At 42.2% G+C, this 18,403-nt stretch overlaps 1 protein-coding gene across 1 annotated transcript in view; it reads left to right on the forward strand.

Annotated features, from left to right (window-relative positions):
* PSMB2 (proteasome (prosome, macropain) subunit, beta type, 2) overlaps positions 1–12,699 on the forward strand; it is a 37,014-nt gene extending 24,315 nt beyond the window's left edge. The window contains exons 4-6 of the mRNA XM_010841183.1: positions 8,947–9,109; positions 10,413–10,462; positions 12,464–12,699. Of these exons, the coding sequence (XP_010839485.1) occupies positions 8,947–9,109; positions 10,413–10,462; positions 12,464–12,571 (321 nt within the window). The 3' untranslated portion in view covers positions 12,572–12,699. The remainder of the gene's footprint in view (positions 1–8,946; positions 9,110–10,412; positions 10,463–12,463) is intronic.
* Positions 12,700–18,403: the final 5,704 nt, after the last annotated feature.

Raw genomic sequence — 18,403 nt, forward strand, 5'->3', positions numbered from 1 at the left:
CAGGAAAAACCATAGCCTTGACTAGACGGACCTTTGTTGGCAAAGTAATGTCTTTGCTTTTGAATATGCTATCTAGGTTGGTCATAACTTTCCCACTTTCAAACGTACAAGGGAATTGAGCTCAGAGGTACAAAGTGGAACTGAACTCAGTTCTACAGGGCTCACAGGTACTTAGGAAGTCCATTTCAGTCCCATGGAGAGGGACATAAGAGATGTGCTTATTGGCTAATTCCCCTGGCTTTAATTGTATTCCTTTTAGCAACAGAAAAAGGTGGATAATTTTATTAGCATTCTGTAGTACTTGTTTTTCTGAGCCGCGCTGTGTCGCTTGTGGGATCTTAGTACCCTGACCAAGGATTGAACCCAAGTCCTCATCAGTGAAAGCTTGGAGTCTTAACCACTAGACCACCAGGGAATTCGCTGGTACATTTTCTTGATCTTATTATTATCTAGTTAGATCTGTTAATAATGCGATCAAATCCTAAAAGCTGTGGTGATGATGGTGATATAGATCATCTGTGTTATTACTATGTAACAGGCATTTCATTGAGCACATTTGTTGTTGTTTCAGTCACTCAATAGTGTTTGACCATTTGTGACCCCATGGACTGCACCACGCCAGGCTTCCCTGTCCTTCACTGTCTCCCGGAGTTTGCTCACACTCACGTCTATTGAGTCGGTGATGCCATCCAACCATCTCATCCTCTGTTATCTCCTTCTCCTTCTGCCTTCAGTCTTTCCCAGCATCAGGGTCTTTTCTAATGAGTCAGCACTTCGCATCAGGTGTCTAAAGTATTGGAGCATCAGCTTCAGCATTAGTCCTTCCAGTAAATTATTCAGGCTTGATTTCCTTTAGGATTGACTGGTTTGATCTCTTGCAGTTTAAGGGACTCTCAAGAGTCTTCTCCAGCACCACAGTTCAAAAATCATCAATTCTTCTGTGTTCAGCCTTTTTTATTGTCGAGCTCTCAAATTTGTACATGACTACTGGAAAAACCATAGCTTTTACAAGACGGGCCTTTATAGGCAGAGTTATGTCTGCTTTTTTTAATACACTGCCTAGGTTTGTCATTACTTTTATTCCAAGGAGCAGGTGTCTTAATTTCATGGCTAGTCACCTTCTGCAGTGATTTTGGAGCCCAAGAAAATAAAGTCTGTCACCATTTCCACTATTTCCCCATCTATTTGCCATGAAGTGATGGGACCAGATGCCATGATCTTAGTTTTTTGAATGTTGAGTTTTAAGCCAACTTTTCCACTCTCCTCTTTCATCTTCATCAAGAGACTCTTTAATTTCTCTAATTAAAGCACATTACATTTGTTTACTTAAACCTTGCCATAACCTTATAATGATAGATACTGTTATTATCCCTATTGTATAGATGAGGAAATCTCAAAATGACTTAAAGATCTCCATTTTAAAAATAAGCTTATATCATGTATTTTTTTAAGGTGGGAAAAGATATCAATTTATCTGTTTTGTTTTTTTCTTTCCCTGCTTATAAAAAGAGGCAAAATTTTGGTTGTACTTTATTTTAGAAACTAAAGTTCATTTTGAGTTCCCAGGGTGGTTCATTTAAATTTGTGTGTGTCAGATACAAATTCATTTTTTAATTTTTAAAAAATATTTATCTGTTTACTTAGCTGCATCGGGTCTTAGTTACAGCACACGGGATCTTCACTGTGTCATGCTTGGATCATTCATTGCGGCACATGAGCTCAGTGGTTCTGGTGCGTGAGCTTAGTTGCTCCACAATATGTGGGATCTTAGTGCCCTGACCAGGGATCAAACCTGCATCCCCTCCATTGCAAGGCAGATTCCTAACTGCTGGACCACCAGAGAAGTCCTTGAATACAACTTTAAACCTAAACATGTTGGCATTTGCCCTGCAAACCATTGATGGTGATCCTTGTGGTCATTGGACAGTGTCCAAATAATTAGAATACTGGAGACAACCAAAGATTTAGATTATATCATGCACAGGATGAAGATTACCTTGTTAAAGACAGAGGATTCCTGGCAGTTTTATCATTATTGATTAGTGTTCCCATTTCTTCAGGATAATTGGCAAATTCTCACATGTAATACTCATCATGGGAAAGACAGGAACTGATGAAAAGGTAGACAGAAAGTGAGGCTTACCACTCAGAATGGACATATCTGTAAGGGTAGAAATAGTATGAAGGTACTTAATAAGTGGTAATTTTCTCTCTCTCCAAATCTGGATGTAGGGGTTGTTGTTTTTGTTTTTTCAGACTGCCAGAAAAATGTCTCTATGCCTGTATCAATTTCAAGATAGGTTAGGGTGTGTGTACTGTGAAGCAGATATGCTCCAAGTGTCGATGCTTGTGAATGTTTGTGACAATGAATACTATCACCTTAGGGCTCCTGCCAAGAGTCCCAGAGGGAGAGAGGAGGAAGCCATCATACATTTCTACCATGTGTCAGGCAGTGTGCTGGGCACTTTTATAAATAGCCCACCATATCCCTTTAGGAAGATGTACATGGGGTATTTATTTCTTTTCCTTTAAATTTTTATTTTCCTTTAAAAATTAAAAAAAATTACTAAGGTATAGTTCATTTATAGTGTTTCAGGTGTATAGCAGAGTGAATCAGTTATATGTGTATATATATATTCTTTTCAGACTCTTTTCCACTATAGGTTACTATAAGATACTGGATATAGTTTCCTGTGCTGAACAGTAGTCTTTGCTGTGTATTTATTTTACATATAATGGTCTATATCTGTTAATCCCAAATTCCAAATATATCCTCCCCCCTTCCTTTTTGGTAACCAAAACTTTCTTTTACATGTCTGTGAATCTGTTTCAGTTTTGTAAGTAAGCTCATTTGCATTTTTTTTTAGAGTCCCCATATACGTGATACTTGTCATTTTCTGTCTGACTGACTTCACTTAGTATGACAATCTCTGGGTCTATCCATATTGCTGCAAATGGCATTATTTCTTTCTTTTTTTATGACTGATTAATTATTAATTATGTGTGTGTATATACATGTGCCACATCTTCTTTATCCATTCATTTGTTGATGGACATTCAGTTTGCTTCTATATTTGGCTATTGTAAACAGACCTGCTATGATCTTTGGGGTGCATGTGTCTTTTCAAGTTAGAGCTTTATTCGACTATATGCCCAGGAGTGGGGTTGCTGGATCATGTGGTAGCTCTGTTTTTAGTTTTTTATGGACCCTTCATACTGTTCTCCATAGTCACTGCACCAATTTACATTCCCACCAGTAGTGTGGGAGGATTCCTTTTCCTTTTATTTTGATCCTGCAGCACAGCATGTGGGCTCTTAGTTCCTTGGCCAGGGATTAAACCCATGCCCCCTGCATTGGAAGAACAGAGAGAGTCTTAACCACTGGACTGCCAAGGAAGTCCCTATTTATAGGTTTTTAAATGATGGCCATTCAAACTGGTATGAGGTGGTACCTTATTGTAGTTTTGATTTGCATTTCTCTAATAATTAGTGATGTTGAGCATTTTTTCATGTGCTTTTTAGCCACCTGTACGGCTTTGGAGAAATGTCTAGATCTGCCCATTTTTTGTTGAGTTGTATGAGCTGTTTGTATATTTTGGAAATTAATCCCCTGTTGGTTGCACCTTCTTTTTAAAAAAATTCTGTGCATTTATTTATTTTGGGCTGTGCTGGGTCTTTGTGGCTGTGTGCGGGCTTTCTCTTGTTTTGGCGCGTGGGCTTCTCATTGCGGTGGCTTCTCCCGTGGAGCACGGCCTCTGGGGTGTGTGGGCTTCAGTATTTGTGGCTCCCAGGCTCCAGAGCACAGACTCAGTAGTTGTGGCGCATGGACTTAGCTGCTCCGCAGCATGTGGGATCTCCCTGGACCAGGGACCAAACTCATGTCTTCTGCATTGGCAAATGGATTCTTTACCACTGAGCCAGCGTGTAGCCCCCTGGTTACATCTTCTGCAAATATTTTCTCCCATTCCACAGACTCTCTTCATTTTGTTTATGGTTTCCTTTGCTGTCCAGAAGCTTTTAAGTTTAATTAGGTCCCATTTGTTTATTTTAGTTTTTGTTTCCTTTACTCTAGAAGATGGATCCAAAAAGTTATGTCAGAATACAAGTTATGTCAGAATGTCCTGGGTCTTACATTTAGCTCTGTAATCTATTTTGAGTTTATTTTTGTATATGGTGTTGGAGAATGTTCTGATTTCATTCTTTTACATGTAGCTGTCCAGTTTTCCCAGCACTGCTTATTGAAACGACTGTCTTTTCTCCATTGTATATTCTTGCCTCCTTTGTCATAGGTTAGTTGACCATATGTGCATTGGTTTATTTCTGGGCTTTCTCTTCTGTTCCATCAATTTGTGTGTCTGTTCTTGTGTCAGTACCATACTGTTGTGATTACTGTAGCTTTGTAATATAGTCCTAAGTCAGTGTGACTCCTCCAGCTGCACTCTTCTTTGTCAAGATTGTTTTGGCTATTTAGGGTATATTTGACTATGTGAGGAATTTATCTTGTATCTCATTTGCCAGGAGTGGATGGTCTTCTCTTGAGTGCTTGCCTTGTTTTTCCATGGACACTGTGAACAACTTCATAAGTGACTATGTTTCCCTAGTGATTATTTTAGCATTTATTGAGCCTTTACTAGGTTTCGGGCACTGTGCTTATTTTGCATGCATTATTTCTTTGAATGTTCACTGCAGTCTTTTTGTAGTAGGTATCCCATGTTTGCAATGAAGACACTTTCAGAGACATTAGGTTACTTACTTTTCTAAAGCCACATGTCTAATAATAAAGCTGGATTTCAAACTCAGGCCTAACTCTGTAGTGTAACCCAGCTGTTTCTTCCTGACATGAGATATTTATTTAAGCTATTGTTCTCCCCTTCATTTAATTTTAAATGCCTATAGTATAATTTTTTCTTTACTTAGCAACCTGTGTCTAAAGGAAAGTAGAAAGAGAAGGACCCAGGAACCTAGGGAAAAAATAGCAGTATATGTGTAATTATAGCACTACGGGCAGTCAGCTTAAACTTGAGCCAGTTCTCAGAAGTAGGACCTATCACTTTCTGACATTTGTTTAGAGATTTTCTTAATCTTTCTTCTTGTGATTCTAGGCATTAGTCACATATGTATGGAAAAATATATAAGGCTTTTTGGTAAGATTGTTATTCACTCAGCAAATACTTATTGAATATATATTATATGCTTATACATCATTGAACAAGCCAGATAGAGTCCTGCCTTCGTGGAGTTTGTAATTGGTATAAATATTTGAATGGGTGGGTTGTGTCTTACACCTACTGTGTATTTCCGTAAACACACCACAGTCACACATGGATATGCTGTAGGAATTTCACAAAATTGAACGGCTTGGAATTTGTCTTATTCCAGGAAAACACTGTTGCATCAAGAATATGAGAAAATGTAAGAATCAAGAAACCCATCAGTATGGCTTTGTCTCTTTGAATGCCATGATTCTTAGAGGAGTAAGGGAGTAGCAGTATATAAGACCTTATTTGAAATTAAAAATAAAAAGCAAAAACTCGTGTGAGCCAGAAATCTTTGATGAAGCATTGTCAGAAGAATTTCAGAAACTGCAAGTTGTTACACAGATGTAATGATTTAATTAGTCTAGATAACACCATTTATTTATGCTTAAGCATCTCACACATGCAAAAGTTGGTAATTCAGAGTCACACAATAATTTGTGAGTTATCTTCTATACCACGTGTTATAGCTTCTGAATACCAACTTTGATGAGCATGTGTGTCAGATGCTTGAGCATAAATAAATGATATTATATAGACCAACTAAGCAATACAGTTTGTTTCTGGAATTCTCTTGACATCTTCACATAAAAATTTTGTGGTGGCTTTTACAGATCACAGTAATTGTTTTAAACACAGTTTAATCTCAGTGTGGGCAAGATCCTCATTGGAGTGAGCATATATGGTTTCTGCTGGTTGGGTCTCTCTAGATATCTGGGTGGATTCTTAATATACAACTGGATAAAATAGCTGTAAAAGGAGTGTCCTCTAGTATGTGGAGAGGGTTTGTTATCCTCTTAGCAGAAAGATGAGCTTATTTTGTGATAGGTAAGTAACTATATTATTAAATCTCTTGGGGAAGGAGACCAGTTCGGATCTCCTTGCTATATTTCTCTCTTTTTTTGCTTTTCGTCTTAATTTATTTATTTGGCTGCATTGGGTCTTAGTCGTGGCACGTGGGGTCTTCGTTGTGGTGAGTGGGCTCAGTAGTTGCCCTGTGGCATGTGGGATATAGTTCTCTGACCAGGGATTGAACCTTCGTCCCCTGCATTGGAAGGTGGATTCTTAACCACTGGACTACCAGGAAAGTCCCTCTTTTTTGCTTTTCTAATTTTAGCTGTAAAAACACCATGGTATTCTTTGTCTCCCTGATGTTGCGTTAGTGTTGCCATAGTTTTTTAAAAATACTGTTATATTTATTTTTTATTTTTAGGTAATTCAAACAGTTTTGTTGTTGTTGTTTAAAGTGGTAAGTTATCAAAAAGGAGACTGGGATATAGCTAATATACTAAGAATTTAGGTCACATTTTTTTCTCCCAGAGTTCGGGATGTCTCACCTCTATTATTTTTTTCTCACCGTATTTCCTAGAAAATAGAAAGGGGAAGGATTAATTAACCTAGTTTTACACATAAGGAAGTATGTTCTTAGAGGTTAAGTGTCTTGCTTAAGGTCAGACTTATTAAGAATGTAGTCAAAGAATGTGGCAAAGAATTCCAGAGACTCCTGGCAGAGGTTAGCATGCTACTTACTGGGAAATGTAGTAAGCAGTTAATTATTTTCTCAAAAGACTTAACTATTACTGGTTATTTCTTACTCTTCTGAGACTATTCACCATTTTATCCCCAAGGCAGAAACTTGTTTGCAGGTTAGAGCTACTCTATAATCTTTGGGAAATACTACTTAGCACAGCTGGCTTGGAATTCCAAGTAAGTATATAATGTTTTCATGTGTATCTTCTAACATGAGTTAGAATGTTTCTTCAAGCTGCCAAGTGCCCATGCTGATCAGTGTTCAAAGAATACAAAACATCACTTTTAAGACCATTAGCTGTAATTACTTTATGCCCCATAATGTCCCTTTGATTGAATTTGTAAGTTTAGGAATGGACACCTAACAGTGGCAAGGCCTGCTCACTGTCCACTGAGGCAAGGGCAAGAGGGAAAACATACTGTGCAGAGAAAAAGGAAGTCATTTTTCATGGAAGTCACACCACTGGTGCCTGGGGACACAGACAGTCTGAATCTAACATGGTAAATGGCCCACCTGGTGTAGAAAAATAATCATCCATTTAGAGATGAAGAACAAGGCAGGGTTCTCTGTAGAAACTTGCTCGTTACACTTGCAGGTAATACAAAAAAAGGATACCTATAAAATAGGTTATTATAATTACTTTTGTCTCGTTGATAAAAATTACCTCTTAGTTATCTTAGCACAGCCTTGTTATATTAGAAAAATAATTAGCATTTCACCTAAATCTACAGTTCTTCTAGAGTTACCACATTTCTTTGAACTTGTGAACTTGCATTATTACTGTCTGCATTAAAAGTGTAATGACTTGGGGATTCCCTGGTTGTCCAGTGGTTAGGACTTGGCCCTTTCACTGCTTAGGGTGTAGGGCTCAGTCCCTGATCAGGGAGCTAAGATCCTGCAAGCTGTGTGGCGCGGCAAAAACAAGTTCAGTGATTTGATTTAAATATTTGAGACCTTCTATGCTTCCCTACCCCAAGACTTGTTTCTTTCTCTTTTTTATTCTTTTTTTATAGTTGATACACAGTATTGTATTAATTCCAGATATACAGCAGAATGATTCAGTTTTTTATATATACTTTTTTCAGATTATTTTCCATCATAAGTTATTATAAGATTTGGAATATGGTTCCCTATGCTATATAGTAAATCCTGTTACTTGTCTATTTTATGTATAGTAGTTTGTCACTGTTAATCCCATGGGCTATGTCCTTGAGTTAGTTGCTGTTTTGTGTGTAGATTCACTTGTATTATTTCTGGATTTCACATATAAGTGATATCACATAATGTTGCTTTTCTCTGACTTACTTCACTACGTATAATAGTATCTAGGTGCATCCATGTTGCTGCAAATGGCAATAAGCCATTCTTTCTATGGCTGAATGATATTCCCTTGTATATATGTACCACAGCTTCTTAAGCCAGTCATCTGTTGATGGGCACTTGGGTTGTTTGCATGTCTTGGCTACTGTAAATAGTGCTGCTATGAACATTGGGGTGCATGTATTTAGAGTTTTTGTTTTTTCTTGGACATATACCCAGGAGTAGAATAGAAGGATCGTATGGTAGCTCTGTTTTTAGTTTTTAAAGGAATTCCCATAATGTTTTCTATAGTGGCTGCACCAGTTTACATCCCAGCAACGTCGGCCTTTCCTTCACACCCTGTCCAGGATTTATTAAATGTAGCCCAAGACGTAGTTTCTTAATAGTGAGACATACAGTTCACTATTTGAGATTGTGGTCCAGATGCCCATACTGAGCCTTTTTATTTTGGATGATGTGGTTGGTGCTATAGCTTTCTTTAGCCTGTGGCCTGACACTCTCAGAATAGTGTGTTTTGGTTTCAGCTGTTAGGAACAACACAAGAACACCCATGCTTTGCCTTTGAAATGCTTTTATAACAGATTTTGGTCCATGAGCTTTAAGACGCAACTTTTCCAAATACCTCAAAGTGGTCCAAATGGTCTTCTGTTCAGAGAAAACAAGCTGACCTCCCTTTACCTCTGACCACACTCTGGGTCCTTTAGATTTCTCTGAATCTTTTCTTTCATCATCATTTACTCAGCTGCTGCTGTTATTTATCAGCAGTTGGAATGTTCCTGTTTCCATGAGAGATGTTGGTGTTACTGCTTTGACCGTCACTTCAGTGTCTTTGCTTTGCAGACCCCGTATCATGTCAACCTCCTCCTGGCCGGCTACGATGAGCACGAGGGTCCAGCACTCTACTACATGGACTACCTGGCAGCCTTGGCAAAAGCCCCTTTCGCAGCCCACGGCTACGGTGCCTTCCTGACTCTCAGTATCCTGGACCGATATTACACGCCAAGTAAGTTTCAGCTCTCTAAGCTGGGAACAGTAGCAAAGCCCTGTCCTCAGCTGCTTCCTGGCTTTATGTACAACCCCTGGGAGTTGGGTGGCCAAGGAAGGTGCCCTCAGGAAGCTTTTTTCTGTAGATCGTTAAGTAAGTAAGTGAAGTTGCTCAGTCGTGTCTGACTCTTTACAACCCCGTGGACTGTAGCCTACCAGGCTTCTCTGTCCATGGGATTCTCCAGGCAAGAATACTGGAGTGGGTTACCATTTCCTTCTCCAGGGGATCTTCCTGACCCAGGGATCAAACCCAGGTCTCCCACATTGGAGGCAGATGCTTTAACCTCTGAGCCACCAGGGAAGATAATAGCTGCCCTCTCCTATATGAGAAAGCTGGCTGTATACTTGTCCACGAACCGTTCACTTGGCAAACCTCTAGACACAGGGGTGCTTCTGCGTTAAGTTCTACTTTCTGACCCCAACCTCACTTCAGCCATTGTGAGCAATAGGCACTTGGGATAACACAGATAACCAGTTTTCGCCTTACATTCCACTCTTCCCTATTAGTGTAGGAAGAATCTAGCTAGTTCTTTCTTTTCATGGTGCTGCCCTCTCACTCAACTCAGCCATGCCGGGGCTCCAGGCCACATCCTGAAAAGATTAGCCTGGCCTCCTAGTGACCATTGCTTGATTTGGCATCTGTCAGTAATACAGTGATTTGCCCACTGAAATAACCACCAGCCACCCCTGAAGCCAAACTGCATCATATGTCATCCCAGTTTGCCATGCCTGTGGACAGTTCCTTTGGCTCCTGTTTTACGAGAGACTCAGCCCCATCCTATGAATTCTGTTTCTATTGTTAAACTGGGGCCCAGCTGGCAAAGTGAGGCTGACACACTGGCCCTGTCCTCCCTTTCCCTGATTTGCAGCTGGCCAGGGCAGATGGAGCTGATTTAAGCCCTGGTCTAAAGGAAGGCTGGGGGTTGTTGGGAGTTGGGGGATGGGCTATAAAGAACTGGCAGGCCACTGGACTTCTCTGGAGGCAAGCACTGGCCATGGGAGGCAGATTCCGTCACGCTTACCCTTCTCTGTAGCAAATCAATTTGCAATGGCTTGTGGCTGCCTGAGCGCTGGGCCTGGGACACTCAACTGCATATAGAGAAAGTTTGTGGTACATCAGAAGCCTTGGCTTTTTTTTTTTTTTGCCGTATCTGTTTGTGTGTCATGTTGACCTGAGAAAGTTAGAAGCTCAGCTCAGAGTTGTGGCAGAGTTTTACTTAGTGTCAGCGCCTTGAGTACCTGACTTCCGTGTTCTCTTTCAGCTATCTCGCGTGAGAAGGCAGTGGAGCTTCTTAGGAAATGTCTGGAGGAGGTGAGTAGCTTTCATGGGATCCTGAAAGGAATGTTTTGTTTCTCTGTTGGCCAATATTGTTTCCCTTCCCCAGTTACATTTTTTTCTGATCCTTGCCAGAAAGTATAATATCCACTAACCATATGTGAAGTTCCTATCAGGGATACAGTTTGATGCATAACAAGCTGTTTTTTTTTTTTTTCTCTCCTGGGTCACCATCTCATCAATGTCAATTCTACAATCTAATTACTTTTATTTTTGGTTCTTCCAGACTAGTGATTCTCAAATTTTAGCATGTGTAAGAATTATCTGGGGAACTTGGTTTTTTTAAAAAGGCACATTCATGCTTTCCACCTCATCTTCATTCTGAATTAGTTGTCCTGGTGTAGCTCTTGAGACTGTCTTGGCCCGCAGTCCCAGGTGATTTTGCTGCAGGTGGTAACTGGGGGCCGTACTTTAAGAACTCTTGTGCTGGATTTTATACCTGCTCCATTTTTGTGCTACCTGGGGTTGCCATAAAGTCTGCTTTCTTAACAGTACGTGAGTCTGGGAGGGAAAGCCACCCCTGGGAATTCAGGAGGCCATAGAAGGTAACGAGCAGGCTTTGGGCAGATGGAGAGAGTAGCCTTTAGTTTATGAGGCCAGGAACATGGGCCCTTCCCCTTCTAATACTTCTGCGAGGAGTCTGAGGCTCTGGTGTGAAAGGAGGATGAGGAGGAAAAGAAAGCGGCTCCTTTAGGCTTTTTAATTCTTTTGTTGTTCCTATAGCCTAAGGATGAACTTGAATTTGTACTCTAGTGAGAAGAGAGTAGGAGGTTGAGAGCAGCTGGTAGCATCAGTAATGTCAGTTTGCCTCTTACACAAGCCTGTCATTTTCAGTCCACAGGGCCCCTTCTTCTTCTTGTTTGTAAATCTCCTTTCCAAAGCAGAAACTGAGAATAAACTCATGTGCTTTTCTTAAAAATTCAACCAGGAGGCCATGTTAGTCCAGCAGCTCTAAGTGTTGCAAGGGTCTGCCAGGAAGAAGCCATTGGAATGTGGAATGCTTTGAGACTTCATTCCCCATGGATCCTCCACATTTCCTTATTATTATCACCTTTTCTTGATCTTGGAACTTTTTTCTGGACATAGGAGTCATCAGCCAGGGAGGACTATGGAAATGGAAGTGGTGGTTGCTGCCTAGCCCTCATCTGTAAGGGAGATGGGAAGCATCAAGGGAAGGAGGGCTTGGGCCAGGGGAGGGGCACATTTTCAGGATATGTCCCTAAGGGAGCAGGTACAGCTTTGTGCCTTCTATCCAGAGATTAAGTGAACTGTCCAGGAGGAGTCACCCACAGAGGCGAAGGTTTCCTCCAGCTGCGCTCTTCAGTGATCTCTAGCCAGGTTGATGGGGCTGTCTGGTTTTGTGTGCACAGATCACAGGTCCTTTAGAACAGCCTCTCAAGCAGACAGTCACACTAGAGTCCAGAGAGGTTCCTTCAGTGACAGTTCAGCTTAGATTGAAGAAGATAGAAGTAGGGGTTGTTCCAAGAGCAGTTCTGAGACCATCCTTGCCACCAGCCTCCAGCTCTACACACAGACACACTCACATACACCTGGTCCTTATAATGTGGGTGGGTAGCTGGAGCACACTGTTGGACCTAGGAGTACATGGCTTTGGTCCAGAGCTTTTCCTAGGGCAGTAGCTCCTTAGTTGGCTTCTTGCCTTGAGATGTTTTGAAAGAGAAGTCTGTGTTTACCAGGCCTGATTGGTGGCAGATTGTGAGGAATAGAACATTAGATTGTCTCGTTCTTCAGCAGCTGACTGATCAGAGTCAAGCTCCTGCTCACTACCTTCCAGTCAGCCGCCAGCTGCGGTTTGGGCTTTTCTCAGTATCTTAGTACCAGCTGTCCTCAGTAGGGTACCAAGCGCCCCCAACGCAAAAATCACTATCTGCTTATATGTCCAGTGCCTCGACCAGAGCCTGGACCACAGTTCTCAATAAAAATTTGTTGACTGATTTCCTTCATGTTTCTCTGCAGCTCCAGAAACGCTTCATCCTGAATCTGCCAACCTTCAGTGTTCGAATCATTGACAGAAATGGCATCCATGACCTGGACAACATTTCCTTCCCTAAACAGGGCTCCTAACGTCATGCCCTCCCTCCCACTTGCCAGGGAACTTTTTTTGATGAGCTCCTCTATTTTTTTCTACTCTTTTGATGTGTGCTCTCCACACATGGTTAATTCAGAATAAAGCTGACTGTGGATCGATTGAGCCCTCTGGGTTGAGTCTGAGTTTACCTAACATCGCCTCAGGAAGGGGGTGGAGGGAGCATTACCTGCATTGGACTTTCTGCGAGGATTGTCTTTCCTCCTGCCCCTTTCCTTCATTGATGCTCTGATTGTCCTTCAGCAGCTGACAGTTTGCTTGCTAAAGTCTCATCCCTCTAAAGCAGTGGTTCTTTATTGCCCCTAAGCTTAAACATGTTTTAATTAATTAATTTGAATAGATAATACATACATGTAGAAAAAATGCAAACAGGATGAAAATACAGTGAAAATGTTTCTTCCATCCCTATAATTTATTCACCTTCTTCCCTTCCCAGAGGAAGCTTCAGCTACTAATTTCTTATCTAACCTTTAGAGATATATTTTTCTTTTATAAAATATATGCATGCACATGTCCCTTTTAAAAAATATTTTAAAATGTTCTGCGTATTGCTTTTTTCCTTGAACACTATTGGAGATGGTTTTTATATCAGTACATAGCTACCTTACTCTTACTGACAGTTGCATAATATTGCATGAAATTGGTGTACTCTTAAGTGGTTAACCAGGTATCTATTTTACTTTCTAACCTAGTTTTTTGGTAATGAGTAATGTAGATATTTTTCGATTGGTGCCACTAAAACAGTAGTTCTTAACCAGATGTATGTATCAGAATCACCTGGAGGGTTTTCTTTTTTAATCTACTTGATTAGCCTGCACTCACTCCCAGATTCTAACAAGTTTGGGGCCTAGACTAGGAATATTTTTTAAAGCTTCTAATCCTTAGTCACAATAGAGAACCGCCCATTTGAAGCTTCTTTGGAGCAGTGATCCTCAAACTACAGCATGCATCTCAACTTCCTTACAGACACAGCTTGCTGGGTCCTACTCCAGTAGTTTGAGCGGGTGGCCTGAGATTTTACATTTCTGATATTTCTGATCGATGTGATGCTGCTGGTCTGGGAACCATACTTTGAGCACCATTTGGTCCTAGACTAAGATAAGCCCAACTTTATCCCATTCTGTGCTGCTCTTAATACCACATACAGTAGGTTTTTTGTTTATCTAAGGTGAAATATATCATCTGTCTAAGTTACTCCCTATAGATAGCACATTTGTGTTTACAGTATTGAATTACTATCAGATTTGAATGCCATATACTTTTTAGTACACCGGTGGTAAATGCTTTGTACCACCGTAAGAAGCAAGCTAATCACTGAATAAGTGGGAGAAAGAGATGATTCACATGACCATGCCTAGTTCCTCATTAGTTCAACACCACCATCGCTATGCATAGGTGTGAGCTTTTGGCTAGCTTCCTGACTCTCTAAGACGTCTATTTGAAAGCTCCACGGGTGATTCTGATGCTTGCCCCAGTTGAGTGCCACTACTAAAGTGTAAGCAGTCCTGCTTCATGGTTTTCCTATCTGTAAAACAGAATTGTATGATGATTCCATGTGCTAATGTAAAGCATTTGGAACAGGGCCTGGCATGTGGTAAGTGCTCTATAAACATATGCATGCGTGCTAAGTCACTTGAGTCGTGTCCGACTCTTTGCAACTCTATGGACTTCTCCAGGCCAGAATACTGGAGTGGGGTGCCTTTTCCTTCTCCAGGGGATCTTCCCGACCCAAGGATCGAACCTGCGTCTCTTACGTCTCCTGCATTGGTAGGCGGGTCCTTTACCACTAGTGCCACCTGGGAAGTCCCAGTAAGTCTAGGATCACTAGTAAACTTGTTATCCTGCATCCAGGCCTCACTAAGAATGAAATCGTTCTCTGCCTTTGAATATGTGTCCGCAAGGCAATCTCATAGGGAAGGCCATCAGGCCACCCTGACCTCCAGTCTGTTTTCTCTGATCCAGATCTCTTTCTTAAGCTCGATATACACTTAATCCTAGGTATCTCACCCTCTAGTCACAGGACATCAAACTCAGCACGTCTAAAGCCGAGCCTTACCACCAGCTCCTGGCTCCCAAGTGCCCAAGCCAGAAAACTATGCATCATTTATCTTTGATAAACTTATTTTGGAATAAATTTAGTTTTATAGAAAAGTTGCAAAGATAATGCATAGTATCCTTATACTCCTCGCCTGGTTTTCCCTAGTGCAACACGTTAGCCACAATACATTTGTAAAACTAACAAACATTGGTTGGCACATGAGTGTTAACTAAGCTCCAGCCTTTATTCAGATTTCACCAGTTTTTCCACTAATGTTTTTTTCTATTCTAGGATATGATCCAGCATACCTCATTGCATCTAGCTGGGCATCATTTTTGTTGCCTCTTTATTTCCTGCCTTCACAGAGTTACCAAGTTCTCGCATTTGACTTCCTAAGTCTTTTAATGAAACTCTCCATCTCCAGTATCTCAGTTCCCTGACCAAGGATTGAACCTGGGCTACAGCAGGGAAAGCCCGAAATCCTAACCCCTAGGCCTAACTCCCTTTCTCAGACTACTTTAACAGCTTCCTAGCTTCTCTCTACTTTAAATCTCCTCCCTCTCCAGTTTTTTCTCTGTACTCTAAACACTGGATCATCTATTCCTCTCATCACTTAACACTTTCTGATGGTTTCCATTGCTTATAGAACAAAACAACTTTATTCTATTTATATTCCCTCATAGCTCAGCTGGTAAAGAATCTGCCTGCAATGCAGGAGACCCCGGGTCAGGAAGATATACTGGAGAAGGGGTAGGCTACCCGCTCCAGTATTCTTGGGCTTCCCTTGTGGTTCAGCTGGTATAGAATCCGCCTGCAATGTGGGAGACTTGGGTTCGATCCCTGGGTGAGGAAGGTCCCCTGGAGAAGGGAACGGCTACCCACTCCAATATTCTGGCCTGGAGAATTCCATGGACTGTATAGTCCACGGGGTCGCAAACAGTCAGACATGACTGAACGACTTTGAAAATGTCAAACCCAGCTTGGGTTTGACATGCTAAGCATTTCATAATCCTCTCCCACCTAGCGCCTCAATTTCCTTTCCTTCTACACCTCATAAAGCCCATGACCCATTGAATTGATACAGCCTCAGCATGTTTTTTACTTCATACCAACTGTATAAAGGGTAAACGTTGCTTCCGGAAATCTTTCTTACAGATATGTATATATGTATGATTGGGTTGTGGTGCAGTGCACCCTGATATTTTCTAATCTGTTATCTCTACTAGATTTTTTTTTTTAATGCCAGCTTTGTCCTTAATCGATTTTCTGAAGTTGAAAAACACTGGGAGTGCACCGGTGCTTTACCACTTCTGGCCAAACACCACTCAGAATGGCCTCCCAGTTGGTTCTCATCTGCTTTCAGGTGATTAATACACTGGAAACAGTTTATTCCTTCCCATGCTTGGGGTGAGAGGGGATAGGTTGCAGAAGAGAGCAGCTGTTTTGCCTCAGGGTAGGGAAGCTTAGCGCTGACTAGTGAAGAGGTTGAGGAAGCTGACAAGGAACCCCTAAGAAATGGAAGGGGGTGCTGAAATAGTCTAAGTGCCATATGTCTTACTTCATTTAATCCCCTCAACTTCCTGTAGTCTAAAATAATTTTAGTAGTAGAACGTCCCTTGCCAGGTCCAGGTCTTTCATTAAAGCAGAACATACTTCCAGCCTTTCCTCCCATCCTTTCATATGTGTAGGTTGAGGCAGGGAAACTTCTTGCGAGAAGCAATCACATCTTTGGACCTTTCCCCTGGGAGATGATTCCCAAACCTTTCATTTCTGTGAAACCCCTGACCATCTGTCTCTGACAGCACACCTATAAGGAACTGGGGGATGAGAATTCCAGGCAAAGAGAGGCAAGTGCAGTGGCCCTGAGACGTAAAAGTGGTGATCTGAGGAGCTGAAAGGGAGCCAGTGTGGCTGGAGCAAAGGAAGAGGAGAGAGTAGTTTAACATGTGGCTGAAGAAGCAGGCAGTGTCTCGATTGCTGGCAGGGCTTTAGTGTGGTGCACCAATGGAAACAGACCAGTTGGAAGACTACTGTAATAGTCCCAAGGACCAGGGTGGTAGCAGAGGAGATTCTTCTATCTGGATGGACTTTGTGATGGATAGGGTATAGGGAAAAATCAAATACAACTTCCTAGTTTCTGCTTGAGGAACTGGGTATAGAGGGTGGCACCATTTACTGAGGTCAGGAAGGTGGCCAGGTCAAGATCTGAGTACTTGAGTCAAGTACTCCATTGTGGACATGAGTAGGGAGTGTTTCAGAAGAGAGCAAGTAGTCACCCATATCAAATGCTGCCAAGTCCAGAAGAGGGGACTTTGGACTTGTGGCCACTGATGACCTTGCTGAGTGGATTTCCATAGGCTGGTAGTGGTAGAAGCCAGAGTAAAGTGGGTTCAGGAGTGAATTAGGGGTGGGGAAGTGGAAGGAGGGTGTCATAATCTTTTTAAGAACTCTTTAAAAGGAAAGGATTTATGTTTGGTAAGGTATGAGATCCTAGAATGTGTCCTTTAGGGAATGATCTAGTAGGGACAGAGAGACTGAAGGTGCAGGCAAGAAAAATGGAAATCCTCAAGAAGAAAAAGAAGCTAGACTTGAACGGGCCAGATAGACAGTCATCAGCATTCACACTGACACATGTTTAGACCCACCACCAACGATCATAGGAACACATCACATAGACCTAACAGCCAGACTGACACCTTCACCCACAGGCTCAGTAAGTCACAACATACCGCCACCCGCCCCACCCCACACACACACACACAGGATTCACTTCTATCTCACACACACACAGAACTAATAGCCACACTGACAAGCCAGACAGACACACCATCTGCATCCCCTCACCCAGTGGTGCCCGCAGCCCCCTCCAAGATTTCCCCCTTATACACTCCACCCCCTTCCCCCAGTTCCCAGGCCCTGTCTCTCCCCTGTGACCTTGCCATCTGGGGAGGCAAATCCAGGCCTGGACTGAAGAAAGACAGGGAGGGTTTCATATCCAGTGAAAGGTTTTATTAAGAGAATGAGAAAGCAGTCTGAGAGTTGGGGAGGTACACTGACTGCAGGGTCAAGAGAAACAACCGTAAATACAAAATCTCAGCCACAACCTCAGAGTCCCTGACATCCTTCTTCCCTCCCGGCCCACCCATAGCCCTTTGCGAGCAAAAACAGCCTCTCTATCCTAGCGTAGCTGCACATCTTGGTGTGTGAGCAGAAGACAATGAAACAAGAGTACTCGGCTCACTGGTATGAATAAGCTGCACTGGACGTTTTTAAACTGTAATGATAAATAAATAGGACAGACAGCAACAGGACTGAAGTGCAGCCTGGATTCAAGTTATCCAATTTGTGCTTTATCTTCCCTGTTCCTTGAGGGGCCCTCCTGCCCACTTCTTTAGAAGAGTGGCAGCAATGCAAAGAATCCACTGGGGCCTTCTGCCAGCACCCCTTTTCTGGGGGTAGGAGACTGAGGTGAAGCACACCAGCTCCTCAGCAGCACCTCTGGTTTGTTCATTTCTCTCCTGGTCTCAGTAAAAACAGCAAGGCCTTGGCCCCTGGGGGCACCCATCACTGCCCAGGCACCCTCATGGGCAGCACTGGCCCCAAGAACCAGGCTTTTCTGTGCCAACCTCCTCTTCAAGCCCTTCTCAGCAGTCAAGGGGCAGAAGATTGCACACAGGAGGCAAGCACCTGGGCGCTTAACTTACCAACAGCACAAGAGGCCACTTCCCCTTCTCCAGCCCAGACCCCTAACTCATGGGCTTCTGGAGGAATG

The sequence above is a fragment of the Bison bison genome, unplaced genomic scaffold, assembly GCF_000754665.1.
Source record: "Bison bison bison isolate TAMUID 2011002044 unplaced genomic scaffold, Bison_UMD1.0 scf7180017864158, whole genome shotgun sequence".
Lineage (NCBI taxonomy): Eukaryota > Metazoa > Chordata > Mammalia > Artiodactyla > Bovidae > Bison > Bison bison.